Genomic DNA, 14,584 nt, shown 5'->3' with positions numbered 1-14,584 from the left:
TGATCTGAAACACTCAGAAAACTAATGGGAGTGCTCTCTGTGGTATTTCAGGGAAAACTGAGGAAAGCCCACGGATAATAAACACTGGCATCAGCAAGCCTGCCTATATGAACCACACTGCCTGGCCAGGAACAAGACCAAAGCAGACCCTGCAGTATAAGAACAGCCCAGCCAGCTTTACCTGAGCTTGCAGAGGTGCCAGGAGCAGCCTTGCTGCAGCACCATGGAATTCACGGGCTTTTTCCCTCCTCAACACAGCAAGACAAATTAAACCTGTGTGAAGCACCATGCTGCAGCAAGCTGGCTTCTGGCACAGGTAACCCCTGCTGCAAGGCAGCTCAGGCACCTGCATGCAACACTGCAGTAGTGGCATCACTTTCCTATAATAATTCAGTGAAGGCAAATTTTTAAAAATACCCCCTCAACAACAACAGATAAATAAATAAAGCACAATAAAAGGTAAAATGAGTTAGGCTGTCACATTTGTAGAGATTCTGGTTTACTTGGGTCTGACTGGTTAAAGAGAAACTGTCTAGTTATTTTTCAACTGGAGAAAATTTTTAGCCATTTAAGTAGTTGGCTTGTTTTATTTTCCTTTGTCTGTTTGAATAGGCAATGGCAAGTTTACATTTCTTCTAAGCCATGTTGTCTGCAGAACAGCCTCTACCAAGAGTTATTTCCATATTTATATTCCAGTTGCAGTAGATATTTGTATCTGAAATAGCACTGCTAGCTCAAAGAGATGAATAATATTTTTCTTTTTTTTCTGGGGCTCTTCATATGCTAAGTTGTTTGAAGATTAAGTAATGCTAGCTTAAATGTAATCACAAACTCACATAATTGATTCTTCTTTGTGTTTTCCGGTTGCTGAAAATTTGCTGTTGATATTACTGTTCTATACAGAATGTATAGATCAGAATAGAATGTATAAACATTCTATTTCTTTGCTAGAATAGCATAGAAAACTACATTTGAAAAGGTACCAAGAACATACTCTGGCAAGCTCACATACTGAATATTCATGTTTGTTTCTTTCTGAAAAGTATGTACACATCTCACAAAAATTTCAGTTCCAGATAGTATTAGGACTAGGAGTTAAAGGCTGTTCTTATGTCTTGATTTAAGAAGATATGCAGTTCTGTTAATCTGACAGACAATAGCATAACACATGTATTTTAACTTATTTCTACCTCCAGTTTCTTGGCCAAAACCATTCTGAAACAATAAAGCCATACACTCCAACAAGGGATGTGATGCTGAGAGAGTCCAGTCTCACTCACACACAGCATCCACATCCTAAAAGCAAATACTCCTCTCAGTTATGCTGCTGCAATCTCACTGATGTCAGCACTGAAGTAAATGGAAGAATAATTTAGAACCTGGGGTTTAAGCAATGAGGCAGATTCAATATGCAGAACATATGCTTAACCATGTTTGATTAGTATAAGAAAGCAGAATCATTGGTCATACAATAAAGTCTCATAGTTAGGAGAAGGTGAGGGAGGCTAAAAGCTTAGCAGTTAAAAAAAAGTGAAATGAGAAAGCAAGAAAGGGAAAACGTTTCTTACCACCAGCAGGATTAGCTGATCTGGATCCTTGAGTATGAGGGCAGACCAAAGGACAGGCAAAAAGTGGATTAAAAGACAGCAAGACAATACAGCATTCAGCATGCGGTTTATGCTATAGACAATACAGACAGATTTATTCACAAACACATCACTCTTAAAGCCTCTGCAGAATGCAAGAAGTTAACATCCTGATGTAACTAACAATTTCCCAAGGCTGATGAGCTGCTTAGCTAAATATCAACCAACACTGAGACCCATGTTCTGCTCTAAATTATACCTCAGTCTAGTCTGCAAAATTGCAAGAGGGTTATCCTCTGTGTGGACATAAGGAATGTCCACTGTGACTGTACTATATTTGAATTCATATGTTATTTCATACAATATTCAGCTTAAGGATAACAATCACACCTAGTTGGGTTAGGCTGGAACTGGGGTTCAGCAAACTAGACCAAAGAAGCAGGTTCAGATGTGACCACTCTAAAGATTCATAAGAAATTCTATTAAAAAAAAACTAAGCCCATAATCTTCAAAACGTTCGGATACTGAGCTACTTTAAATACTTCTGAAACTTGTCCCCTCTGATTACATAAGGTTTCACCAAACTCAGTTTAGTAAAAAAGATCATTTCTTGCTTTGGATCAGTTTTACATTCAAAACTGAAAAAAATCAATTTAAATCAGCATATCAAAGCCCAAATTCCTTCATGAGCTCAATGCGAAAATTTCCATTTAGCCCCATCCTCAATATAATACTTCCCTCTTTGGCTTTCCCAGCCTAACACAATGCTGTGAACTGCTTTGCCCATCCCTCCAGCATGACAGAGCAAAACAATGAAAGCATGAACAGAAATGGGCTTTTAAAGAGGGGTACAAAGCAAGACAAGTCCTCAGAACAAATAGGTCTTTCCACAAATCCTGCCTCCTCTTACAAGCTTAAAGGTCTTCTCCCTCCCCTCAATTCCTCAAAGTTTGAGTGACAAAACTCTTCTGAGATAGACATGACAAATATGCACCATATGTATGGCTCCTGGGGGAAAACCCTGTCTTGCCAGGAAGCTGGAGAATGCAGATGTGTCATGTGAATCAGTGAGCAGAACCACCTCCTCAGTATCTACACAAAATAGGTATTTTAAACTGATGCCCACTCATTTACTTCAGACAGCTCACGCTACACATACAGAAATACAGTCACATAAGCAGGAGAAGCTTGGCAGGGCAAGAGCCCAGGACAGCAATCAGCTATGGATGCAGAGAGTGCTTCAGAGAGACCCAGTGCAAGTTGTTTAGTCCTAACACATCAGCACAAATGGTAAAAAAAGGCAGCAACTGAGCACTCAGATTTGGGGACCTATTTGTCAGCAAGCGTACACACTGGCTGAGCGGGGATGGGTTTTGTTACACATCCAAACATTATTAGCAGAAATAAACCTAATCCTCAGTTGATGCTACTACAGTTCAAGAAAAACATATTAATAACTATTTGTTTTTCTCCCCCCAAAATAAAACACTTCTTACGCTGGGACTGGGAAACCACTTTAGCCCGGCTGCGGCCTCGGGTATCAGCAGGTGTTGAGGTGACGCTTGTAGCGCTGCCAGAGCTCTGTCTCCTTGTACGAATCCGACCTGGAGGAATACAAAGACAATCAGACTGTCAATATGTTTCTTCCACAGGCAGCAGCAGTGTCTAACACGCTGCTCTATGCTTGCAGGGTTGGTATATACACAATGAAAGAGGGTACAATTGTAATTTTTACAGGGAAAGGTAACAACTTTCATTAGACTGGCTGAGATGCAGGGCAGGGAGTGGGCACAGTCAGAGTCCAAGAACTTTTCTTTCTGTCAGCTGGATTAACTAAAAAAACTACCTCTCTGAAGCCTTTGGTTCTGTTCTATAGTAGCTTCTTTACACAGCTTCCTAAATCAAATTATTACTTTCTGACAAGGCGATCACTCGTTCAGAGATGGATGTGACAGGTGCCCTCCCAAAGTCCATTGCTGGGACTTCTAGGTAGCAGTTTAGTGCTTTATATCCTGCTCTGCACAGCACCTGGCACACACTCCTGCAAGAGTCTGTCAACAAAGCCTGACTGTGTTTTTATTTCAGGCTCATTGAGTTTTCCCTGCTGTTTACATCCCTCATATTTATCCAGTGATCAGTGTAACTTTACTTGTAATCGAGAGTCCCATTTAACACAATGTTGTGGAAAAATGATTCTGTGTGTCTACTCTTTATTTAAGTAGAGAATGGATAAACAGTCTCAAAGTGTTCTTGGGTCCTTTTTTTGTCCTTTCCTCATGAAAAACCACAGAAATTTGAGCTAGAAAAGCTTACAGGGTCATCGGTTCATCCCCTTCCTGGGACAGGGCTGTTGCCTACAGAATGTTCTTTCCAGTGCTAAGCATCAATTATCTGTCTCTAGTTAATGGGAAAGAAATGATAATTAAGAGCAACACAATGAAAGCCTCCATCAGTACTTTTCAACAACTCAGTTCACAGCCAAATCTGAAGCTGTTTCTCAGGACTCATGCCAGTGCTATCCTGTATTCAGAGGATGACTTCAAGTTTCAGGCACAATAATAAAAGAAAAAAAAACAAGAGGTAAGGGAAGAGTCTAGACAACTGCACCCACCAGTTCATAGATATCCATCTCCTGCTCTTTGTCTCTACCATAAACACATAGGGAAATATGAACAAGGAAATATACATTTCCCACCCAAAAAATACCACTTCACATAAGGTACACATGCAGGACAAGACAATGGCAAGCAGCCCAGGCTGAACGGATTGAGAGGTCTGTTCTTCTCAGAGCTCTCAAAATATTCATAGCATGGTCTGCAAGTTTCTCATATACACAAAGTGACAAGATGTTTAACTTTCCAAAGAAAGCCCAGACTTGTTTGCAGGTGGAAGACAGCTGTACTTCAGATGACTCCGTCAGCATCTGGTTTTAAAACAGTTTGGTAGACAAGATAGAGATCTACACTCAAACAATTGTTTGTGGACAAGGCATAGAGGAGATCACCAGCATAAAACTGAGAAATTTTTAACTATTGGCTCAAATAAACAAGCTCCAAGCAAGCATATCCATGTGGGTCCAGTCATGAAACTGGATGCTAAGGTCTTCTTACCACGAGCAAGGCTGCAGATCTCCTCTGCTCTAGATCATTATCTTCCCTTTACAAATGGTCAGCCTGATCCCCATCATACAGACAGCTCTTTTTCAGCCTGTTTCTACCCCTTGCACAAGCAGCTATGTGTAGATGAGCAGATCCACTGTGCCACCCACCACAAGGTGGGCACCCCATACCCACTGCAGGCTTTATAGAAGGTGTGTGTGGGGAGGAAGGCAGGAGGACCTCACACTCTTCTCAGCAGCCTCAAGGCTTCTTTTCATCACTCACATGAGAAGAGCACCACTGGTGGTAGCCAGGGTACAATATAGTAAGACAAGAACTCAAATCTGACCAGTCTTAGTAATGAAATTAACTTACAACCTTTGAAAACACCAACAGAAAGCCAAGGCATTGCAGAAAGTCCTTTGGGATCAGCTCAACTGAAATTCAACATGGCAACAGTCTTGGAAAACACATTCAGTTACATCTGTGAGCCAAGAAGGAGTGGAAAGGGACAGATGCCTTCTCCTATGCACAGGCCATTCTTAAGATCCTCAATATTTTCCTGTGCTTCCTATGTCTGCAGTTTTATCTTTTTTCCCTTTATCAGCAAGTGACTAAGAACTAAGGCAAAACTGGGACAATACGTAATAAGTTGATCCTCTCACCTTAGCAAATACAAAGCCTAAAACAATACACTAAGAAAAAAACAAGAATAGCTACTGATAGAAATTTTTGGAGCTTTAAGAAAGAAAACTGAACCAAAGGGTCAAAATTAATCAACCTGTGATTATCAGTAAGATTATAAACAGAGAGCTCAGTCCTATTATGAAACCCCTGAGAGCCGGTGGACAGATTCCTACTAACTTCAGCAGTTTCTGAATGAATGAATACCCAGGAAAAAGTTCTGCTTCTTTTTGGACTGGTAGATTTGCACAATGACTTTAGTCAGGGAGAACAACGTGGGATGAAGAGTTACTCTTGCAAAGGAGAAATACTCTACACATGCTTTTTTCATCAGTCTAAAAAACAAAGGCCAGTAAGTTTGACCTAACACTGCATTGGACTTGCATTGTGCAAATGAGAGCAGAAATTTGAAATGCATGACATAAATGATGTAATGGTACAAATACTGCAATACAACAACTCACCCTATCCCATGGACTTTAAAAAAGTAAAACATGAGGAAAAAAATACTCTCAAATTCAAGATCAAATCCTTCACATGTTAATGTGATGTTTATGTACTTTCCAAAGTTTTATTTTCTGAACTTTAAAAATTACAGGATTTTTTCACGTATTAATCTTGCTTCCTGCAAACAAATTGTTCAAAATAAGTGACTCAAAGCTATACTTGAAGGAAAAAGTTAAGAATCTATGTTTTTCCTATCCAAACACAATTTCTAGCTGCAAAACAAAGATCAATTGGAATTCACAAAACCAGGAAAGGGATCTGGGATGTTTCACATGTTAACTTCTCTTCATACACGTGCATAGCTTCTAAATTAATCTTACAATATCCAAAACCTATTTGCTTTATAGTAGTGTAAGATTTTTGTCTATTTTTGTCAATATTTGTCTAGGTTGAAAATCAAGGTTTTTAATATACATTATACCAAGTACAGCATCTATATATAGAATGTCATTTATAAAATAGAAACATCTCTATTACATTCTCTCAATATTTTAATCTACAAACAAGAGTCTGCATTCTCATCCAAGAGGTATTTGCATACAGGACTACGTGGCTTTATCTCTATGTTTCTATCCCAGACAGAAAACCTAATTTCAAAATTGCAAATAACAGATCAAATAATTCAGAATTTTTTTATTGTTAAACTCATGCAAATAAGCTCCCCTCCCAAAATCTTTTTGCTTTCAAGCATGCTTGTTTCCATATCTACCTTAAACTGCAGATGCAGCAATTTATATTTCATAAGCACTGCTGTTCTGTTCCTCTTAAAAAAATCACTGCAAGCTGACAACAGCAACACAGCAAAGGAACTGATAAAGACAGCCCCAGCTAGTTTCCAAAAACCATGGAAGTATTTCCATAAAAAAGCCCTTGATCTAAATTTGACATGTGACACTCCATTGCTGGTACCAAAGGTAATCTGAAAGACTCCATATAAATCATTTGTACCAAGAAATTATTTAAGATGTTAGGGGGTTTTGGTTTTCCTTTTTAAAATTGCTGTGAGTTCTTACAACAATCAATGGATCAGAATCAACCTTGAAATGTTTAACATATGTCCAAAGCCCGGAAAGTTTATTTGTTTGGTTTTTGTTTTTAAAGGAATAAGAAGAGAAAGTTTATTTGTTTGGTTTTTGTTTTTAAAGGAATAAGAAGAGAAACATTTTATGATTACATTTTTGTATTACAAGTGGCTTCATCCAGAAGTATTTTTCTGAGCTCCTCCAGGACACTGCCACATTCTCAGTGTTTTGAACAGACATAGGCTGTGACTCAGCCTGTATGTTATGAAGAAAAAAACAGGTTTGAAATAGTCTAGAAATTGTAACAGCTCCACAGTTGAGTTTGATCAGTTCCATGGTGTGAATACTGATACCTACAATCACACAAGTTCTATATGGAAGCACTGGAATGGTCATGGGCTCTCCATTGATCAGGTTAATGCATTCAGGTTACTCATCACTGGTTTTCCCCCTCACTTGAAAACAGACATTCCTGAGAGAGCCCCTAGGAACCCTCTAGCTCTGTTGCTGCTAAATGACACAGACAGCTGAGAAACATCATCACACAATTGATGTGCACACATCAATGGTAAACATGCTATACATATAAACCTGTAAATAACTTTTTACACTAGTATAATGTTGAACATGTACTGTAAGACTTGACTCCATAGTTTTCTCCAAAAATCACTCAACCCTGACTGGAAACCATCAGCATATGATGCCTTTCCACAACTACTCCCTTCCAAGGCCAAGGGCTGAGGGAACACCAGTGGCACCACTTTGCTCTACACCAACAAGCACAGGCAAACCAAGTCAGAATTTGCAAAGAGATGGATCAAGAGAACAAAGAAACCTACAACCTGGACCTTTCAATTTGAGATACAAATTTCAGTCAAACCTTTAAGTCATTCCTTGTCCTTCAGGTCAACGAGGAAGAGCTTTAAGGCAGAGGGGAAAAAAAACAAACCACAAAACCCACCAGCAATGGTGATTTCGTAAACTGTGTTATTCCTGAAGTCTTTACCAAGGCTCCAGATGTCCAGCTGAACTTTGGTGCTGAAAGTGTGCTCTGCTAACTGAAAATTATAATAAATCAGACTTTACTTCCTTTCCAGTGAATAATAAGAACTATTAAAAACTGTGCCACTGACTCTGGAAACTGCTGATTTTATTTTAGACTTGCCAGTTTTGGAACAGAACAGCATTTACATTTCCCCTTCTTGGGAAAGGCTTGTCTGAAAACCTTGTCTTTATGCTCACTTTGACAAAGGCAGCCAGATAACAGAAACATTCTGAACCAGTTTTCTATATTGCAAGTCACCATTATGCATCTTTTTTAAATAGTCCTTGAAAAGCTGTTTCAGGATAAAACAAGCAGAAACTTTTCTGAGGTCTCCTTTTAATCAGTCATAACAAGCATGAATTTAGGGCACAACTGCTACTTGTGCAGCAGTGGCTGCAAAGTCCCAATCAAGCCTAGAAAGACTTGGATCTTACAGGCTTTCTGCCTACAAAGCTCTGAATGACATTCAGAAGATACCCATACAGGAAGGGTCAGTCAAGATTTAAGTATCCATTGCATGAAGACACAGCCTCCCAGCAGAAGACCTGCACAGATTTAAGTGGCATACAGACTCACACTACTTTTCCATAAGGAAGTGCATTTCAAGACCATCTGCCAATTGGAATGACACTACCCAAAGGACTGACACTCTGATCTTAATTTTTATTCTCACCACCAGCATAACCTGTTCTATTTTGCTCCTGTTTTGAGATGTCTGGATCAAAAATAAAGCACTGAGAACTGAGGGCAGATGGGAACAGCCAAGTTCACACAATGCTGGCTCCTGGCTGAGGGGAAGGTGCAGAACTTTTTAACTGTAGCTACAGAAAGTCAAGATGGGAACCCAACTGCAGATTTAACATCAAGCTGAACCACACAAAAAACCACAGGGATTTGCTCTTAAGATTATTTACTGGTGACCTGCAACCCAGGGGCACAGATGTGGATGGAATTTCTGCTCTTTATATTCAAAGAGTCTCTTGCTGCAAGCATTTCCAGAGTAAGGGGATGTTTTTCTCTTCCCCTGACCTCTTTAATTTTTACATTTATGTCAAGAATATAAAGTTTGGCCTTCCCTGTAGTTCCTGACAAACTCAGAAGGCTCAGGCTGTAGGACACACCAAACCCTGAACAAAGGTCAGTTCCCTCTTAACTGTCTCAACAAAGGAAAAAAAAGAGTTTCAAACACTGATTGAACTTGTCCTTCAAATGCTCTGGCTTTAGTGTGCTGTGTTGTTATAATTCTCCCTGAACCTCACTCCTCCAAAAGCAAAAGAAAGAGCAGGGATCTAATATTTAGCATGAGGGGGCTGGAAAAGTCCAGTTCTCAAAGTTCACCTCAACCTTTCTCTCCAGACCACTTGCTGGCTTCTACTACAGATTTTGCCAAATCCAATCTGCTTCCAATGTAGCTGAAAAAAAAACTTCCAAAAAAACTCCAACCTTTTGCATTATGACAATCAAGCAGTTAATAAAACCTGAATTAAGGTATTCATGAGGTCAGCTGTTTTGGAAGAGGCCTCCAAAAATATTACAGCCTTGAAGAGGACTGAGACCTGCACAGGGTTATTTCCTAAATTAACATTAAACTTTCAACATTTCAAATTTAGGCCAAAACCAGAAAGGTTTTGAGAACTGAGGAGAAAGGGAGAAAAAGAGACAATCAGTGAGCAAGCACAAACAATTGGCCATGATGCAGAGTCAGTTCATCTCTCAGCACCAAGTTCCAGTTCTGCAAAAAGTAGATAAACTTTCCCTCTCATTAATAAATCAATGCATCAATAATAGCAAGGAAAAAAGACATCCCAACAGTACAGTGGCACTTCTGAGAATGTCACATCCAATTAGAAGCAGCCATAAAGGATATGAGCAGACCCAAAATACAGTAGTGGATTCCTTAAAAAGAGATTCCCATCAGGAAAAAATGGGTTTGCTGGGGGGTGTGGTGTCTTCATTATGTGTAGAGGGAGTTCATGCTTTCAGCTCTTGTCTACCTCAGAAAATGTGATTTCCCAGTGATCTTTTCTTCATTTGAGAGAAATAAAGAACAAGCTTTGACAATAAGCCAGAGAACCAGACTGGGAGACCTCCCAAACTAGAAGGCTCAGTGCTCTTGAAAAAAAAGCCTTTCCTCCAGCTGTCTCAGATGTAATGCCACCTCACTCAGACAGTTAACAACAAAAAGAGAGAGCTCAAGTTTAAAGAGGTTGACTGAGTACTCCTCCCCTAGAGATCATTGTTTACTGTCCTCATTTTTCTGCCATGTGATCATCTCATTCAATTCTCTCACTGCCCAGTCCCTTCCCGAAAACATTTGGCACTTGCGACCTGAGCTTCGGATGGAAAAACACAGCAAACCTTCACACATTCTGGAGCAATAAAACACAAGCCCTGTCTTGTGGGATTTTTGTTTTGTTTTGCTTTTTCCATCTGTGGGCCAGCCACTTTCAACCAAAAGCAGTGCTTTAAATAAGGAGACCCACGTACAGAAGTCATAAAAGCAGACTAGTGCCTGTTAGGGGGGAGGAGCTTGAAGATAAAGTGGAGAATAGCCCATGGCACCAAAATGAGCAGGACAACCATGCAACACTTTCATGCAGGTCACCAGTGAACATGGATGAGAACCAGATAACACTTTGAGAACAGAGACTACGTAGGGTGGTACGACTGTGGACACACCTCAGTTACACAGAGAGACTGCTTACCCTCAGTTTTAGTGGTAGTACCATCTTTATGCAAATTAAAAAAAATAAGGAAAGGGTTAATAGGGAAAATTAGTAACATCCACAGAAATGGGCATTATATATTAGCTACAGAAATATGAAAAAAAAAACCCAAAAAACCAAAAACAACAATAAAAAAAAACAATTAAAGAAATGCAAAAAGTTGAAAAACACATTTGCAGGTTTTCCCTCCTGCAATAACCAACCTTTGCCAAACTCCATTTTCTTTGTTTTTGCCTTGCCATTTCTCTCACAGGAATGCACAGGTCACAGATGTCCTGACTAGCTCAAAAGGAAGCAAGCTTCTTTAGGAGCAGTCACGTTTCCAACACTTAAGAGTGCATTTGCTGCTTTTCTCCTACACTCAGTATTACTGGAAAGACTAACATGGTATTCATCCTCCCAGATCCAAGCACAAAGCCAGTTTTGGTAGATACTCGCCCTCCTCTTCTGTTCTTCCTCATGACATAGGATTGTTTGAAAGCAGTTTTGCCACTGAGGCCAGAATGCAGCACGACTGAAAATCAGTTCCTTCTGTAAACTTGAAAGTCAGCTGTTATGCCATCAGCTTTGTATTTTGAGGTTTTTTTCTATTCAAAGTTTCCACATCTTGAAGCAAGTATGAATGGTCTAAATCAGAGTAAGAATTCAACTTCTGAACCAAACACGATCAACACATTTAAGCCAAGTTAAGGTATTTCAGACATGAAAGCAACCTGCCTAGAAAAGCAATCTATAGACACCATCCCTGTATTTCAGAAACCAAGCTTATTTTATCAGACTGAAGATAGACTTCTCTTACAGTAAGGAGAAGCAAGTTTCCAACTGACTTGGTAAAGACAATCTATACACTTTAAATCCAGATTATCAATTTCTGATTTTTGTTCCTCTGGTAAAAGTAAATCGATCAAAAGTCTAGGATGAGATTAGCATGAAACTAGCAGAATGAGAAACTAACTCAGATGATCAGATCTGGTCATAACTGATTTGAAACTCTGCAGATAGTGTCAATTACTGCCTTGCATTTCCTCCTTCAATGGCATCTCTAGAAAAGAAAGATCAAATGCAAACTTTAAGAAACCCTGGGACACCTGGAAGCGATATATGATGCTTAGAAAGAAAAGCATGACATGTGACTATAACCCAAAGAGTCAGAATAAGAAACAGATACTTATATCCTGTGTGGTGGAAGGGGAAGGCTGACTTCTTCTCTTTGCTTCTGCATCTTTCTCCTCCGTAAAACAGAAAGTAATCAAGCTCAACTAAGATGTACTGATCAAAGCATAAAACAATTAATGAATACCAGCTTCAGAAATGGAGGGAAGGAAGAAACAGGGAGAAATGTCAAAAGGAATTGAGCAGTATTTTCCTCAACAACGTCCCAGAATCAGAATAAGATCTGCTTTTCCCCAGAAAGAAGAATAAGCCGCAGACTATTATGCAATCCAAAACATAAGCTGCTGCTTCAAGTCAGTTCTGTTGCATGTTTTTTCCTTAATCCCAATGGGAAAAGGACTGCACACTGATCCTGAAGAGCTCGTAACTATCTCGGAGATATGTTCTTCTACTTACAGTTTAATATTCAAATAAAACCACGGGGCATTTTCTGCTAGTAAAGAAAGCTAACTGCAAGAGTAGAAGAACATGTAGATTTACCTAGTGATGCGTATGAGCCTGGGGGCAAGGCTGCAGCAGAACTGAAGGGGGTGGATGCTCCAGAAGACGTCACTTTTGACTTGGCACTAGCTGCTGCATTCACATCGACGTCACTGCGGGACCGCTGCAGAGATCCTGGTGTTGACACAGATTTTGTACTTACTGTAGATGCTGCAGATGGGAGTGGGAGATCCAGAATAAAGAAGATTAATTTTTTGAGCTCTGCGCTTCAAAGAGCCTGACAAGCAGTTTAATGTACTATTTTTAATGCTCTCTTCTGGCACCGAAATACTTTAACTAAGAATGCTTTATCAGGGCAATGTGGGCTTCCCCACACTGCCTGAAAAGATATTTCAATGCTGACCTGATGCTACATCTAAGAACTTTTATCAGACACTAACCTAAATGCTGAGATCAAAAGGCTGCCAGGCCAGTAATAAAGAAATTTCTAACAGAACCTAGATGGGAAAGTTGAACCACAGTACTCATCACCAGCTTATGAGCTGCTGGTTGAAACAGACCTGCAGGTCCTTCAGTCCAGGTTCTACTAACTTCATTCCCAACACCTGATCTTCTCACGAGGACTGCTGTTCCCATCACTTGCTGATGCTTACCCCTCTTAATCATGAAGTTTGTCTATGCAGCTGCAAGTAAACATGCATTTATGTGCACGATCAATTAGGTTCCACAAAGGTATCTCCTTGAACCAGAGTTGTCAATAGGGTGTTAGTGTACACACAAACTAGTCAGAACCCAGTCTTGGTCAGGTGCAGAAGGCAGCTTGGCTTTGTCTGTTATATTCAGTATTAAAAAATACTTATTAGATTATTGTATGAATGTACTTAGGACAGGAAAGCTGCACCTAAATATTCCATCTAATAGTAAAAAAAAGATTAGCAAGAAGATGGAACTTAGCACTATAGAACTTGTGTGCAGACGATGCTTCCTGTAACTGCTAAACACCAAAGAAAATAAATGACAGATAATTGTAAAGCTGAATGTACCATTAGACTATGTAGCTGCATGTCTTGGCATCAGTGGTTTATTCCACCTACTGCACAGATACACATACTTTGGCTACAGCTTTCAAAGCTTTCCAGCCTCCCTTAAGGTGCAAGCAATAACAGATTTACTGACTTTCAAAAGCATCATTTTATCAGCAGCTGATGCACAGAATGTGGCATACAACCCACAACTAATTAATTTTTTTTACATATGTTGCCATTTTAAAGAGCAGCAACCAGTGATCAAAGTTCTCTTTGTATAATATTGTGTCTGAAATTCTTACTGAAATTCACACTTCCTCAGCAACACCTGAGCACATTTTTCCAGCTCTTGATCTCACCTCTAGATGTGGTACTTCCAGTAGGACTTCTTTTGGCAGACAATGGACGGCTAGAAGTTAATATAAATATGTATTAAAACAAAACTGGTATTTCATCATTAGCAACAGCAATGCTGCTGTGGTCCCTCAGTACACAGCTGAGTTAATAGTAAATTCTATATGTACAGAAATAGACTAACAGAGCTTATTACTTTTGTAGATTTCAAAAGTTACACCAAGAAGCTATGGATATTTTTCATATAGGTCTAACACTTGAGTTGCATACACATGGATCCAAATTTGACTGTATCTCTAAAAGAATCTAAAATACATACATTCAACAGAAAAATTATAGTGATTTTGCAGTTACAACTGAAATTTCATTTAATCTTCTTCCTCTTCTATGGAAAGAAGCAGACTTACACCTCTAAACACAGAATTTTGACTCAAGCATTGCTTTAATACCTCTAAGGAACAACAGTATCTGCTGAGCTTCCTAGAAGAGTATTGATGGAGTCAAGATAATGGGTTTTGCTGGATTTTTATTTTAATAAAATGTCAGCTAAAAAATAATTTTGGAATAACCAAGTGTGAAGGCCAAACAAGGACCTGATAAGACAAAGCACCATGATAGCTCCCCCCAGTTCCAGGGAGCTATCTGCAGTGTAAATTGAGAGGGAATGAAATCAGAGGACTTACTTGAGACTCTCTTGGGAGCTGGAGGAGGAGCGATCCGACTGGGGTAAGGATACAATGCTGTCAGAGTTCTTCAAGTGGGACTGCAGGGCCTTCTGGTAGGAAGACTCCAAGGTGTGGTACAAATGCTCTGCCTCTCTGATGAAGTGACTGTGAAAGCCCCAGTAACACCTGGAAACAAGGAACAACCCTGTGAACATTTCCACGTCTGGTTTTAGGGGGCAGTGAAGCACAGGTGCTGTC

The 14,584-nt window shown here is 39.6% G+C and overlaps 1 protein-coding gene across 32 annotated transcripts in view; it reads right to left on the bottom strand.

The window, feature by feature from the left end:
- CLASP1 (cytoplasmic linker associated protein 1) overlaps positions 1-14,584 on the bottom strand; it is a 175,972-nt gene that overhangs the window by 65,539 nt on the left and 95,849 nt on the right. For 24 of the 32 annotated variants that reach the window (XM_071746695.1, XM_071746693.1, XM_071746696.1 and 21 more), the window contains 5 exons: positions 14,345-14,512; positions 13,667-13,716; positions 12,322-12,492; positions 3,083-3,190; positions 1,569-1,595 (listed from right to left, as the gene is read on the bottom strand). In XM_071746695.1, the coding sequence (XP_071602796.1) occupies positions 1,569-1,595; positions 3,083-3,190; positions 12,322-12,492; positions 13,667-13,716; positions 14,345-14,512 (524 nt within the window). The remainder of the gene's footprint in view (positions 1-1,568; positions 1,596-3,082; positions 3,191-12,321; positions 12,493-13,666; positions 13,717-14,344; positions 14,513-14,584) is intronic. The other 8 variants (XM_071746697.1, XM_071746710.1, XM_071746714.1 and 5 more) reach the window with 3 other exon arrangements.

This window comes from Heliangelus exortis, chromosome 6, assembly GCF_036169615.1.
Source record: "Heliangelus exortis chromosome 6, bHelExo1.hap1, whole genome shotgun sequence".
NCBI lineage: Eukaryota > Metazoa > Chordata > Aves > Apodiformes > Trochilidae > Heliangelus > Heliangelus exortis.
This window is presented reverse-complemented; position numbering and strand designations above follow the sequence as displayed.